This window comes from Pelophylax lessonae (genome assembly GCF_965119305.1).
Source record: "Pelophylax lessonae genome assembly, chromosome: 2".
In the NCBI taxonomy this organism is placed as follows: Eukaryota; Metazoa; Chordata; class Amphibia; order Anura; family Ranidae; genus Pelophylax; species Pelophylax lessonae.
Window position 1 is genome coordinate 152,518,269 of NC_138769.1, and position 13,504 is coordinate 152,531,772.

Genomic DNA, 13,504 nt, shown 5'->3' on the forward strand with positions numbered 1-13,504 from the left:
CAATGATATTGTCATTTCATTTTTATCACGAGGAACTACTTTATATGTTGGGTCCATTCCCCTGGACATACACTTCTGTATGATATATATTTATGCTACCTGGCTGGATTTGCCTGTTGGTCTATGACAGAAGCCTGCTTCATTTGGTTTATCCTGATTGAACGCTGTTTCCTTTAGTCCATCTGGTAAGAGGCTGCATGTTTATACCGGTTTATAACTTCCTGGTGGTGGCTATACTGACAGCACGGTTTTGTTTTACCTTCACTGGGGGATCGTTTTGGAACTTTGTATCTCCTCTGAGCACGGCTAACCTATTTTGAAATACTGGAAAGATGCCTACACCTGCAGGCATCATCCTGGTATAACTAGGCAAATTCCAGCGACGTATTGATCAAGTGGTTAAGACTGCTAAATATGTGCATACCTCTTGCTGTTATTTAAAGTGGTAGTGAAGTATTATTAACTTTTACCTACAGGCAAGCTTATAATTAGCATGCGGGTCTGGAGGCACAGGCCGGGGGTGATGCAGCTTAGAAAGCAGAGGCTTTGTTTACCAGCCGCTGGCAATAATTGCATGAAAAATCTGACATGCTGGTTGTACCCAAGTTGATTGACAGGTTGACTTGGGTACAATCAGCCTGCCCATACATGGTTTAAATCTTGGCCGGTCCCTGCTGAACCAGCTGAGATTCGAACCAGCCATGACCGGCTTAAACAAGCATTTAACTCCTTAAGTGTGGGTGGCCCCACTGCAAGGCTGGATTTTTTCCTTTTTCCTGTAGTTGGGCTTTAAAGGCAAGGGGAGAAAAAGGACAGAGAAGTTATGAGAACATCCTGCAACTTGCCTCACATGTGACATTACTGTGTGATGAGATTGCTAGGTCTTGTGATTTCTGTGTGCTTAGTTAAAATCAAAGCTTCTTTTGCTGCTACCAATACACTGGTTATCCATCATAGGTTAGGTCTTTAGGACATGTCCTATTTTTGCAATAGGTTTTGCATAATATATGGTAGGAGACAGAAATAAAACTGGCTAATTTTCTAAGACTGTGCAGCAAGAATGCGAACATGCCAAGTAATCCATGGAAACTGACGTCTTCCCTCAGTACAGAGCAATGAAGGATTGAAGGATGACTACTCATTAGATGCCATGGACTTTGCCTTATTTTTAAAGAGTTAGTTCATTTTTATGATAAAGTTTACAGTGCAGTCAAGGGGTCATAGTAGTTTACAAATTATGGTACAGTGTAGACAGATGGAGATAGAGTTGATCCACTGGAAAAAAATAAAATAAATAAAAGTCAGCAGCCACAAATCCTGTAGCTGCTGACTTTTAATAAACTAATGCCCCATACACACGTGCAGATTAATCTGCAGACTTTTGTCTGCAGACTTACCAAAACCATATAATATGAGGTTAAACCTAAACACTTTCAATTTGTATGCAATCCGGCAGGCCCTTGCACTACATAGAAAGGTAAGTCTGCAGATAATCTGCACGTGTGTATGGGGCATTACTGTCCAGAGATCCAGCACCATCCTCACCGGGCTAGTTATTCACTAACCTTTGGTTTTCTATCACTGGCATTGTGACTAAATGCTTAGGTTAACGCTTTGTGAATGGTCCTGCAGTTGTCTGGGACCTGTGACGTGTCCCAGAAAACTGCAGGGAGAGCGAGAGAGAGAGAGAGAGAGAGAGAGAGGAGAGAGAGAGAGAGAGAGAGAGAGGAGAGAGAGAGAGAGAGAGAGGAGAGAGAGAGAGAGAGAGAGAGAGAGAGAGAGAGAGAGAGAGAGAGCGCGAACGAGAGAGAGAGAGAGAGAGCGCGCGAACGAGAGAGAGAGAACGAGAGAGAGAGAGAGAGCGAACGAGAGAGAGAGAGAGCGAACGAGAGAGAGAGAGAGAGAGAGAGAGAGAGAGCGAACGAGAGAGAGAGAGCGAACGAGAGCGAACGAGAGAGAGAGAGAGAGAGGAGAGCGCGAGCGAACGAGAGAGAGCGAACGAGAGAGAGAGAGCGAACGAGAGAGAGAGAGCGAACGAGAGAGAGAGAGAGAGAGAGAGCGAACGAGAGAGAGAGAGAGAGAGAGAGCGAACGAGAGAGAGAGAGCGAACAGAGAGAGAGAGAGAGAGAGAGAGAGCAAACGAGAGAGAGAGAGAGAGAGAGAGAGAGCAAACGAGAGAGAGAGAGAGAGAGAGAGAGAGAGAGCAAACGAGAGAGAGAGAGAGAGAGAGCGCGCGAACGAGAGAGAGAGCGCGCGAACGAGAGAGAGAGCGCGCGAAACGAGAGAGAGAGCGCGCGAACGAGAGAGAGAGCGCGCGAACGAGAGAGAGAGCGCGCGAACGAGAGAGAGAGCGCGCGAACGAGAGAGAGAGCGCGCGAACGAGAGAGAGAGCGCGCGAACGAGAGAGAGAGCGCGCGAACGAGAGAGAGAGCGCGCGAACGAGAGAAAGCCAAATGTGACAGAAGAGGAGAGGAGTGTGTAAAATAGAACTCCCACTTTTGGGTGGAGTTCCACTTTAAGTTGCATCCTGTAGGCTAAATGTGGCTTCCACAATGCCTGCCCAAAAGTAGCAACAGTAACAAGTGCTCTCCCTTGTCAACAAATCTGCAGAGCATATGCTGAGCACTTTTCATCCTCTTCTGCTCTCTGTGTGACACGCTCACTCCTGTGAGGACGAGAGCGCACACAACGTTCCATCCATCTTTACTTGTATGCAGGATGGAACGGATCGCCCACAGTGCTACTTTTTTGGCCAGGCTTTGCAGTAGCTGCACTTAGCCTATAGGAATGCCGTTTACATTTCAACTCTGGGCTAGAAGGAAAATTAAACCCCTGCAGTAGGGCCCCCCATACACTGCTGTATTGCCTACCCTAATGCTGCTCTGGACTGCTCCAGCGCTCTCTGCTTCTCCTCGATGGCATGCCATCCAGTCAGAGCTCACTGGGTATGCGCTGGTGATGTCAACGGCTGCTACACATGTAAATATCTCCTAAATGGTGAATGTTTAGGAGATATTCACTGTATCTGCAGGGAAGCCTTATTATAGGCTTAAGTATGGGTAAAAGATTGAGCCTAGGTTCACACTGATGCGATGTGGGAAACGCAGCGAATCCTTTGCTTTTCCCCCACATTGAAATCGCACAACGTACACGCGATCTGTTGTGGGTGTTAAATGAATGACACCCAGAAACAGCTCACTAAACTCCTGTGTTTTTAACCCAGAATCAGATCGCATGGGTGTTCGCACCAGGTGTGGCAAAAAAAAATAAAAATAAAAAAGAACAAATTTGAGCCATACAAAATGTGTTCCTGTGCGAAATACCATGCAGTGTCCTGCGCCACACAAATGCGAATTCCAAACCTGCAGAAAAACAAACTGTATTTTAGCAGATGCGCAGAGTGCCAATAATTTTTAATGAGGGTGGCCTGAGGGCCCTCTGGTGGGCCCTGTGCTCACTGCCCGGCACCGTGGAGCTCAAGTGGCATTTGATATTGAACCAGAACATGAATTGGCAGGTCCGCCACTGGCGCCATCTGCTTTTCACAGATGAGAGCAAGTTCACCCTCAGCACATGTTAGAAGCCGTGGAGAACGTTATGCTGCCTTGAACATCGTTCAGCATGACCAGTTTGGAGGTGGGTCAGCCATGCTCTGGAGAGGCATATCCATGGAGGGATGCGCAGACCTCTACAGGCTAGACAATGGCACCCTGACAAAATCCTTGGACCCATTAACAGACCCTATGCTGGTGCAGTGGGTCCTGGGTTCCTCCTGGTGCACAATCCAATGTGCACCAGGATAATCCTCCTGGTGCACAATGCCTGGCCCCTTGTGGCAAGAGTATCCAGCCTGTTCCTGGAGGATGAAGAAATTGATACCATTGAATGGCCCCCACGCTCGCCTCACCTAAATCCAATAGAACACTTCTGGGACATTATGTTTCAGTCCATCCAACGCCGCCAGGTTGCACCTCAGCCTGTTCAGGCCCATACAACCTACTGAGTACCATTTTGATTCGCTGCAATGAAATTTCAGCCAAATGGACTAGCCTGCTGCATCATTTTCTCACTTTGATTTTCGAGGTGTCTTTGAACTCAGCCCTCTGTAGGTTCATAATTTTAATTTCCATTAAACAATGTGGCATCCTTTCATTCCTAATACATTACCCAGTCCATATCAGTATAGATATCCAGCATGAGATTTTTCCCCATTGAGATCTGATTTGTTTTCAAAGTGTTCCTTTAATATTTTTTGAGCCGTGTATTATGGCTGGGCACTGCCAGCGGGGAGCTAGTCTGGCAGAGGCTGTGTCTGAGCATGTTGTGTGATCTAATGGTGCAAGGGAGACGAGCAGAGTGGCTGGAGACTCATGTGTAGGTCTGCGGGATGGAAGCAAGGCAAGCCAGGAGTGGGATTGTCAACGCTTTTTGGACTGAACTGAAGGGACCACCTGGCATGGAGAGAGACTGTCACTGTGACTCAGGAGGGGACATGCGTCGAGGTGTCAACATCATCCATGCTGCTGCACACTGCTGTCAGTGTCACTGTTGATAGGCAATTCCGTGTGTCTGTGTCCACTCATTCTAAATTTCTTGCCCTCCTGAGTCTTGTCACTGAGCTACTTACTTACTATATCAAAAATAATAAATATGTTTTTTTGTCTTAAGTGATTGTAAAGTGTCTTGTTTTTTTTTCCTTTTTAATTAACAAACATGTTCTACTTACCTCCTCTGTGCAGTTGGTTTTGCACAGAGCAGCCCGGATCCTCCTATTCTCGGGTCCCTCTTCGCTGCTCCTAGCCCCTCCTTCCTATCAAGTGCCCCCCCCCCCACGGCAGGCTGCTTGCTATGGGGGCACCCAAGCCAAGCTGCAGCTTCATGTTTTTTTTCAGACACGGAGCTGTGGTTCGCCCCCCCCCCCCCCCCCTCTATCTCCTGATTGGCTAATGGTCTTTGATTGACAGCCAATGGCGCCACAGCTGTGTCTCAGCCATTTCAGAGAGAGTGTCCTGGACAGCCGATGGTCTCGTGGACAATTGCTGGACAGAGAGAGGGCTCAGGTAAGTATTAGGGGTGCTCGAGGGGCTGCTACACACAGAAGGCTTTTTATCTTAACGCATTAGGATAAATCTGACTTTGCAACTCCTTTAAATATCTACCCTAAATCACGTTGCTAATCCCATACTGTACTTGTTTGTAAGACTGTAATCTTGTAACTTTTGGAAATGCCAGTAAAAAAAAAAAAAAAAAAAACTTTAGTATATTTTTGGTATCATGTCAGTAAATTTCAATCTGGTAGGTTGTCAACACTGATTGGTTCACCTGGGTGAAAGGGTCCAAACATCGGTTTTACCCTCAGACGTGAAGAGATTAAAAGGATGCACAAATATATATATATATAATTATTTATTTATTTTTTTTTTTTTTATTCGCTCTCATCAAATAAAACAGTTATTGTGCGTTCACCTTTAAAGACCCGCTGGTCTCTCTCTTTTACTGGTAGGGTACTGCATTGAAGAAAACGGGCTGCTCTATCCGCAATGTGCACGCACTCCTACCAGGCCTTACAAGGTGATGTCTGGGTATGTTAGATGATCTCCCGCAGTGCTGAACTGCAGGAAATTTTCCAACATTCTCAGTCAAGAGTAGGGATGGGCTCAGGCATGTTCAGGATCATAGTCCCAACCTACCTGAGCAATCCCACCAGGAGGCCGTCGCTGCACGTCACCAATCATAAGCCGTGAGAAATTTCCTGATCCGCAACTGCATAGACCGGGAAATGCCTTGCCTATGACTGGTGGTGTGCAGTGACGGATCCTGGCGGGATTGCTCAGGTGGGTTGGGATTACAATCCTGAACACGCTTGAGCCCATCACTTTTCAAGAGAAGGCAATCAGAAGATCAACTTCTATTGAGCAGAAACTGCCATGAATGAATTGGATTCCAGCCGCTTTCTTCTGAAGTGGCCAAATTTCAAAACCATCAATGCCCAGCTTATAGCGTTGCATACCACCCAACTTTTTGAGATGGGAATGAGGGACACCTATTAGCAAAAGTATGTAGGCATAGGACACAGCCTCTTAAAAAGGAGAAGAAATGTACAAAAACAAATCAGTTAAACCCACAAGTGCTTTTTTGCCACTACTATTCCTTTATATTGGCTTTTGGAAGTTTACAAATGCAGCAATTTAGAAATTAGATGAAAGGTTTAGCACTGGGAAACACTTTGTGAAAGATAAAACGTGCATTTAATATAAAACTATATAGATCAGACCACAATGAGGGACAAATGAGGAGGAAAGAGGGACTTTGTTCCAAATCCCCCAGCGCCCAGCCAAAACCAGGGGCAGTCCCTCAAAATCAGGGGCAGTCGGGGGCTATGCGTTTGGCACACTTTGTGGATACCAAGGAAGGTTTCCAAGCTTTATAAAAAGAGAGGATGATAAGTGCGGCTCACCTATAGACACAGCGACCAGCCAATGGGAAAAGCGGGAATGTGTGGAGATCAGGTCCTCCGCCATCTCCGGGTGCAGGTAGAATCTAAATACAGGAAAGGATTATGATTACACACAATACCAATACTGATAGAAAGGATGATAAATAATGCAGATCTATGTGCAAGCAGGTACATCAAGCCTTGTCATTTGAATGGGCTGCTAACCCCCCCCCCCCCCCAAAAAAAAAAAAAAAAAAAAAAAAAAGGTCCCTGCCTCTTTTTTTTTTTTTTAATTGGCAAAACGCACTGCCAGGATTCCAGAAGGCCCTGTTCACACCTGAGCGTTTTTCAGCTCATGAAACGCTCATCTTCAAAACGCCCAACAAGCAAAATCCCATTCATTTTAATGGGCAATGTTCACATGTTATCCCCTGAAGTAAAACACCTGAAGCGCAAAAAAGTACATGAGCGCCTTTTTGGGCTGATTACCAGCATTTTTGTTAGATGTCACTGCCTGTCTCCAAAAACGCCTGGGAAAAAAAGCCTGAAAACAATACGCTCAGGTGTGAATGGAGCCAAGAAATTTAGAGCAGCGCATTTTGCCTACGGGTCAGGAACGCACACGATTTTGCAAATGTGAACCCAGGCTAAGGTGTGCCCTGTCATGTGACCACAGACTCCGGGCTGGGTACAGGACTCCATGACCCCCCAGGGTGTACAGGACTCCATGACCCCCAGGGTGTACAGGACTCCATGACCCCCAGGGTGTACAGGACTCCATGACCCCCAGGGTGTACAGGACTCCATGACCCCCAGGGTGTACAGGACTCCATGACCCCAAGGTGTACAGCGGTGACCCCAGGTAGTTGTGTGCTCAGAGGACACGTGTTAAGCTCTCACATTATGTCACCCCCCCAGGGGGTAGCCCCCCATCTTACCCGAGCAGCGCCCATGTCCCAGTGAGCAGACTGTGTACAGGGGTGCCCCCAGGGTGTACAGGGGTGCCCCCAGGGTGTACAGGGGTGCCCCCAGGGAGTGGTGTGCTCAGGGGACACGTGTTGAGATCTCACATTATGTTGCCCCCCAGTGGTAGCCCCCCCATCTTACCCGAGCAGCGCCCATGTCCCAGTGAGCAGGCTGTGTACAGGGGTGGCCCCAGGGAGTACAGTGGGGACCCCAGGGAGTACAGGGGTGACCCCAGGGTGTACAGGGGTGACCCCAGGGCGTACAGGGGTGACCCCAGGGAGTGGTGTGCTCAGGGGACACGTGTTGAGATCTCACATTATGTCGCCCCCCAGTGGTAGCCCCCCCATCTTACCCGAGCAGCGCCCAAGTCCCAGTGAGCAGGCTGTGTACAGGGGTGGCCCCAGGGTGTACAGTGGGGACCCCAGGGTGTACAGTGGGGACCCCAGGGTGTACAGGGGTGACACAAGGGAGTGGTGTGCTCAGGGGACACGTGTTGAGATCTCACATTATGTCGCCCCCCAGTGGTAGCCCCCCCATCTTACCCGAGCAGCGCCCATGTCCCAGTGAGCAGACTGTGTACAAACGAGGTCCAGATGTTCCTCCATTTCCAGGGGTTCCGGAGAGCGGAGCAGGGAGCGGGAATCAGCGTGCTCAGCCGCCCATTCAATAAGCGGAATGAGATGAACGAGGCTCCGGTGATGAGGAGTCCGGGCTCCATGGAGCGGAGTGTATGTCCCTCTGTAAACAATGTTACACAAGGCTGAGTGATGGGCGCGGACTGTCTATAGGGTTCCCTCCTCCCGCCTATTCCATCCCCATAGTGACGGGAACCCCCCTCCTCCTTCTTCTCATACACTGGTAACGGACACCGGACACTTCTCCCCCTCAGCAGCGCACTCCTCTCATAGACTGCAGGGGACGCTGTGCTATGTACCGGAGCACATTGTGTAACTATAACTGTGTTGGGTTATACAACTGAGTCACGTGGTGTACACCGGCTAATCCCACCTACCCTTTATTAACTCTATACATGCTGGGGAACTCTCAGCCCTGCCCGAGGAGCAACAGCTGGTGCCAAGATTACAAGAAGACAATGGGCAAAGCCTTTTCTGGTCACCTTTCCCTTGCAGGTCACAGGAGTGCACTTACTTTAGCCTTTCTGTCACCTAGAGTCAGCTGACAGCGGATTATTGCCCACAGAGTCGCTCCAAAGTCTGGCAGGATCCCAACCATATTGTCGGGATTCATCCAGCTGCCTGATTGACAGCTGGCTCCTTTCACACGGGCTTTCCGATCAGGTCTGTCTGCCAGTTTTTCAGGCAGACCTGATCAGATGCTCCATTCATCCCTATGGAGCAGCGGATTTGTCTGTGGTGCAGTGTTGCCAACCTACCCAGGGCTGGGACAAGGGGTGGGCAGGAGGGGGAAGCTGCCCTGGGCAGTGTGATATCATGTGAGGTTTGGAAGCATCCAGGGGTGGGAAGGAGGGGGAAGCTGCCCTGGGCACTGTGATATCATGTGAGGTTTGGGGGCATCCAAGGCCGGGACAAGGGGTGGGCAGGAGGAGGCGGCTGCCCTGGGCACTGTGATATCATGTGAGGTTTGGGGGCATCCAGGGCCGGGACAAGGGGTGGGCAGGAGGAGGCGGCTGCCCTGGGCACTGTGATATCATGTGAGGTTTGGGGGCATCCAGGGCCGGGACAAGGGGTGGGCAGGAGGGGGCGACTGCCCTGGGCACTGTGATATCATGTGAGATTTGGGGGCATCCAGGGCCGGGACAAGGGGTGGGCAGGAGGAGGCGGCTGCCCTGGGCACTGTGATATCATGTGAGGTTTGGGGGCATCCAGGGCCGGGACAAGGGGTGGGCAGGAGGAGGCGGCTGCCCTGGGCACTGTGATATCATGTGAGGTTTGGGGGCATCCAGGGCCGGGACAAGGGGTGGGCAGGAGGGTCGGCTGCCCTGGGCACTGTGATATCATGTGAGGTTTGGGGGTATCCAAGGCCGGGACAAGGGGTGGGCAGAAGGGGTGGCTGCCCTGGGCACTGTGATATCATGTGAGATTTGGGGGTATCCAGGACAAGGGGTGAGCAGGAGGGGGCAGCAGCCCTGGGCACTGTGATATCATGTGAGGTTTGGGGGCATCCAGGGCTGGGACAAGGGGTGGGCAGGATGGGGTGGCTGCCCTGGGCACTGTGATATCATGTGAGGTTTGGGGGCATCCAGGGCCAGGACAAGGGTTGGGCAGGAGGGGGCAGCTGCCCTGGGCACTGTGATATCATGTGAGGTTTGGGGGCATCCAGGACCGGGACAAGGGGTTGGCAGGAGGGGTGGCTGCCTTGGGCGCAATAGTTTATTGCAGGGATGGGGGCACCCTGAACCTAACCCTAAGGGAATGGGGGGGCGCAGTTTAGCATCTTTGCCCTGGGCGCTAGATGCCCTTGTCCTGGCACTGAACCTACCAGATTGAAATTTACTGGCACTGCCAAGATTTTACTGGCATTTCCAAAAGTTACAAAATTACAGTTTTAAGTTCAAATATCAGTATCTTGGCCTCAAACAAGTACAATAGGCAATTAGCAATAAGGTAGATGTTGGGCAAAAAAAACATATTTCTTATTGTATTTTCAATATAGTATGTAAGTAGCTCAGAGACAGGAATCAGGAGGGCAAGAAATTAGAATGGACAGGCGCACACACATGAAATAACTATCACAGTGACACTGACAGCAGTGTGCAGCAGCACAGATCACAGCTGTTGTGTTTCCATTCAGACACAGAGCCACAGTCCTCTGTCCACTGCCCTCTCTCTCCTGATTGGCTAACAGCGGGAGCCAATGTCTCCACTGCTGTGTCTCAGCTGATCAGGAGGGAGAGACGGCCAAGGCACTCGTGGACATCGCTGGATTAAGGTGAGGCTCAAGTAAGTATTAGGGGTGCTGCTGCACAGAGAAGTTTTTTTTTTTTATCTTGCATAGAATAAAGATAAAAACCTTCTGACTTTACAACCACTTAAAATGTTTATGTTTTACAGTTGATGTATGTGGTTAGGTTTTTGTGTCATTGTGGTTGTCTTGCTGAGGTGGTACTCCCTGGGGGGTAAGGGTTAACACTGTTAGATAGGATTGCCCGGGCCTTTTGGGGAAGTACCACCCTCTGCTGCGGCAAACACCTAAAAAGGAAGGAACTGCCTCTCCTGGGCACTGTAGTTAGTAAGACGGTCGAAGGTTCAGTTCCAGGTCTCCCTATTCAAGGAACAGGCCCCTCTGCTTGGTATAGGGGCACTGGTGCGTGCTCATTTCCGAGCCCCGCTCTATGTGTCCACAGGACACATACATACCTCCAAACGTTTTTGAAATTTGAATGAGGGGCACCTATTATAAAAAGTATGTAGGCATAAGGCACACCCCCTGAAAGATAAATATATACAACTATATAGATCAGACTAAAATGAGGGACAAATGAGGAAAGAGGGACTTTGTTCAAAATCAGGGACAGTCCCTCGAAATCAGGGACAGTTGGGAGTTATGCACTTAGAGCTGCGGCTCGGCCCCGCCCACTGCTCTCTCCTCATTTGCTCATTGGCAGTGTCTCAGCCAATGAGGAGAGAGAGACCCAGGACAGACGAGGTTCCCATGCCCATCGCCGGATCGAGAGGGGGCTCAGGTGAGTATTAGGGGAGGCTGTGGGGGGAGCTCCCAAGCCCCACTCTATGTGTCAAAAAGACACAAAGAGCTGCTGCTCGGCCACTCACCCCGTTCTCTCCTTTTTCTCATTGGCTGTGTCTCAGCCAATGAGGAGAGAGAGACTTGAAACAGTTGAGGTTCCCAGGCACATCGCTGAATCAAAAGGGGGCTCAGGTGAGTATTAGGGAGGCTGTGGTGGGAGCAGTACAAAGAAGGTTTTTTACCTTTTTGCATATTGTCGTTGCTAATGACTACAGTACCAGTGTGGGGGCATAAGCAGCCAGTGGGTCTAAAAGCAGTGTGATGTGGCAAAGGTCACAGAAGGCCCTGGTAGTGAAGGAGGTTGTGCACTTTGGAATCCCAATACTGGGTCTGATATCGCAGCACAGGGTATCCTAGGAAACCAGTCTGGAAGCCGCAGAAGATGGAGTTAGGCCTCGGGAGAAGAATAAGCACAGGTTATGTACAAGAGTTCAGTTTCCTAGAATTCAAATGAAACATATGGATCGATGTCACTGGGATTAAGGTGACGGGTTACTGGGCGAGTGGAGTCCGGTACAGGTTCAATAGTACCGGCTAAGAAATGCTGCACAACATAAGTAAGAGAAGAGTTATAAAGCACAACGATGAACTGTTGTCTGTAGGAACAATGTGAAACGTTGCAGAAGTTGGGCCACGGATTACAAGGGGTTATGTGCGTTCTTATGGAGAAGCATTGCTTTTAAGCTGGAGTGGTGCCTTAATGCCACCCTTGTATTAAATAGCAGCTTCAGTCCATCCTGGAGGCACTAGCAAGCTCTTTCTCCAGGTCCCCACTTGGGCGTAGTAAGCCCTGCCCACACGCTGGAGGGGCAGAGCAGCAAGTCACTGCTCCCCATTTCGATAAGACCAAGAACCAAGAAAGTGATCAGCAGTCATGTGATCTCTCAATTCTTGGGCTTAGAGCCAACACAGAACAGCTGCAGCATCGCACTGATGCGGCAGCACAGAGGTGTGTATGTGTTTGTTTTCTTGATAACTGCAAACTTCTCCTTTAAGGCCAGAATCACACATATGCGGCCACGGGTTTGTGCCTGGGGTCCGGTGCATCCCTGTTCACCGGCTCAGGTCCAAATTTGTGCCTGAATTCGCACCTGAATCGGACCAGAAGATGCACAGGACCCCTTTCAATGCGGACTTTGGCTACCCTGGACCTGTGTGAACCGACTCCATTGAGAGCCGTACACACTGGGAAATATAGATTTGCCTGCAGGCTGATAGTGTAGCACTATCGCCGCAAGGGCTGCTGATAACTGGTTCTCCTACTCCTGCACAGCCAGACAACAAGCTTTTTTTACTTTCATCCAGACACAAGAAACAGTCTCTGATTTTGGTTTTGTTATTTTATTAGGGGTGATAACTTGGATGGGGAATAGAATTATGGGATGCCCAACTTCACTGAAACAATAAACGGGCACAACTTTCTCCCTATGTGCAGCCCCTCTCAGTCCCTTTTAGAAAATAGCACAGTGTGTTGTTAGCTGCATTCAGGAGTATCTCCAACTCCACCATATAAACTTCTCCCAACTCTATGGCATGCAGGAACTACCAGCCCTCCTGGTTGCTTGTCCACCAGACCACCAGGCTGCTCTGAAGATCTTCCAGGGCAAGGGATAGGAAGGGTTAAGCACAGAGCTGTCCTCCTGAAAACTTGCTACATGTGGCAGTGCCCCCCCCCCCCTGAGTGTGCTGATGTACTCACGCTGTCCTCTTTGCTCCCTGCTGTTCCTTAGGCAAGATTCCTCCTGAAAGCGAGACTCTGATTGGATCTTCCCAAGCCAGCCCAAACCCAGACACAGGGGTCCCCTCCTAGGCCACTGACAGTCTCCTCAGCACTCTATCTTCCACCTAACATCCCTGCTAGCAAGGCTCCACCACCATATTTAAGGGCTGACTTAGCCACCCTACCAGAACATTCTGCCTGGGGATTGGCTAAGTTTCCTCAAGTTTGCAGATCAACCTGGCCTCTGCCCACTAACTTTCAGAGTTTTCTTCAAACTTCCACCTTTTAGAGTAAGCTATGTAGCAGGGGCATATGTACAGTGGTCGCCATTGTGACCTGGCCCCATGCTCCAGGGGGCCCATGCGCCCACCCCCCCTCTATGCCTGGATAGGAGAGCGGTGGGCACAGTGGCATGTAGAGGTACCAATCTCTCCATATAGCCGCTGAATGCCTGCTTCTTCTCCTCTCCCTCCCACAGACATGGCTGCAGGATGGAAATGGAGGGCATCAAGTGGAAAGAGGGATTTTGTTTGAAATGATGGACAGTTGGGAACTATGACGAAAACACCAAAAAAATATGAATGTCTTTTCTTTTTATGACCCCCTTTCTGGTTCTCGCTCCCTTCTTCTCTTATTTTTCTCCTTACTCTACTCTC

At 49.6% G+C, this 13,504-nt stretch overlaps 1 protein-coding gene across 1 annotated transcript in view; it reads right to left on the reverse strand.

Moving 5' to 3' along the window:
* The window catches only part of TLCD2 (TLC domain containing 2), a 52,969-nt gene extending 44,789 nt beyond the window's left edge, over positions 1-8,180 (reverse strand). The window contains exons 1-2 of the mRNA XM_082246235.1: positions 7,945-8,180; positions 6,458-6,540 (exon numbers count right to left, since the gene is read on the reverse strand). Coding sequence (XP_082102361.1) covers positions 6,458-6,540; positions 7,945-8,120 — 259 coding nt within the window. The 5' untranslated portion in view covers positions 8,121-8,180. The remainder of the gene's footprint in view (positions 1-6,457; positions 6,541-7,944) is intronic.
* Positions 8,181-13,504: the final 5,324 nt, after the last annotated feature.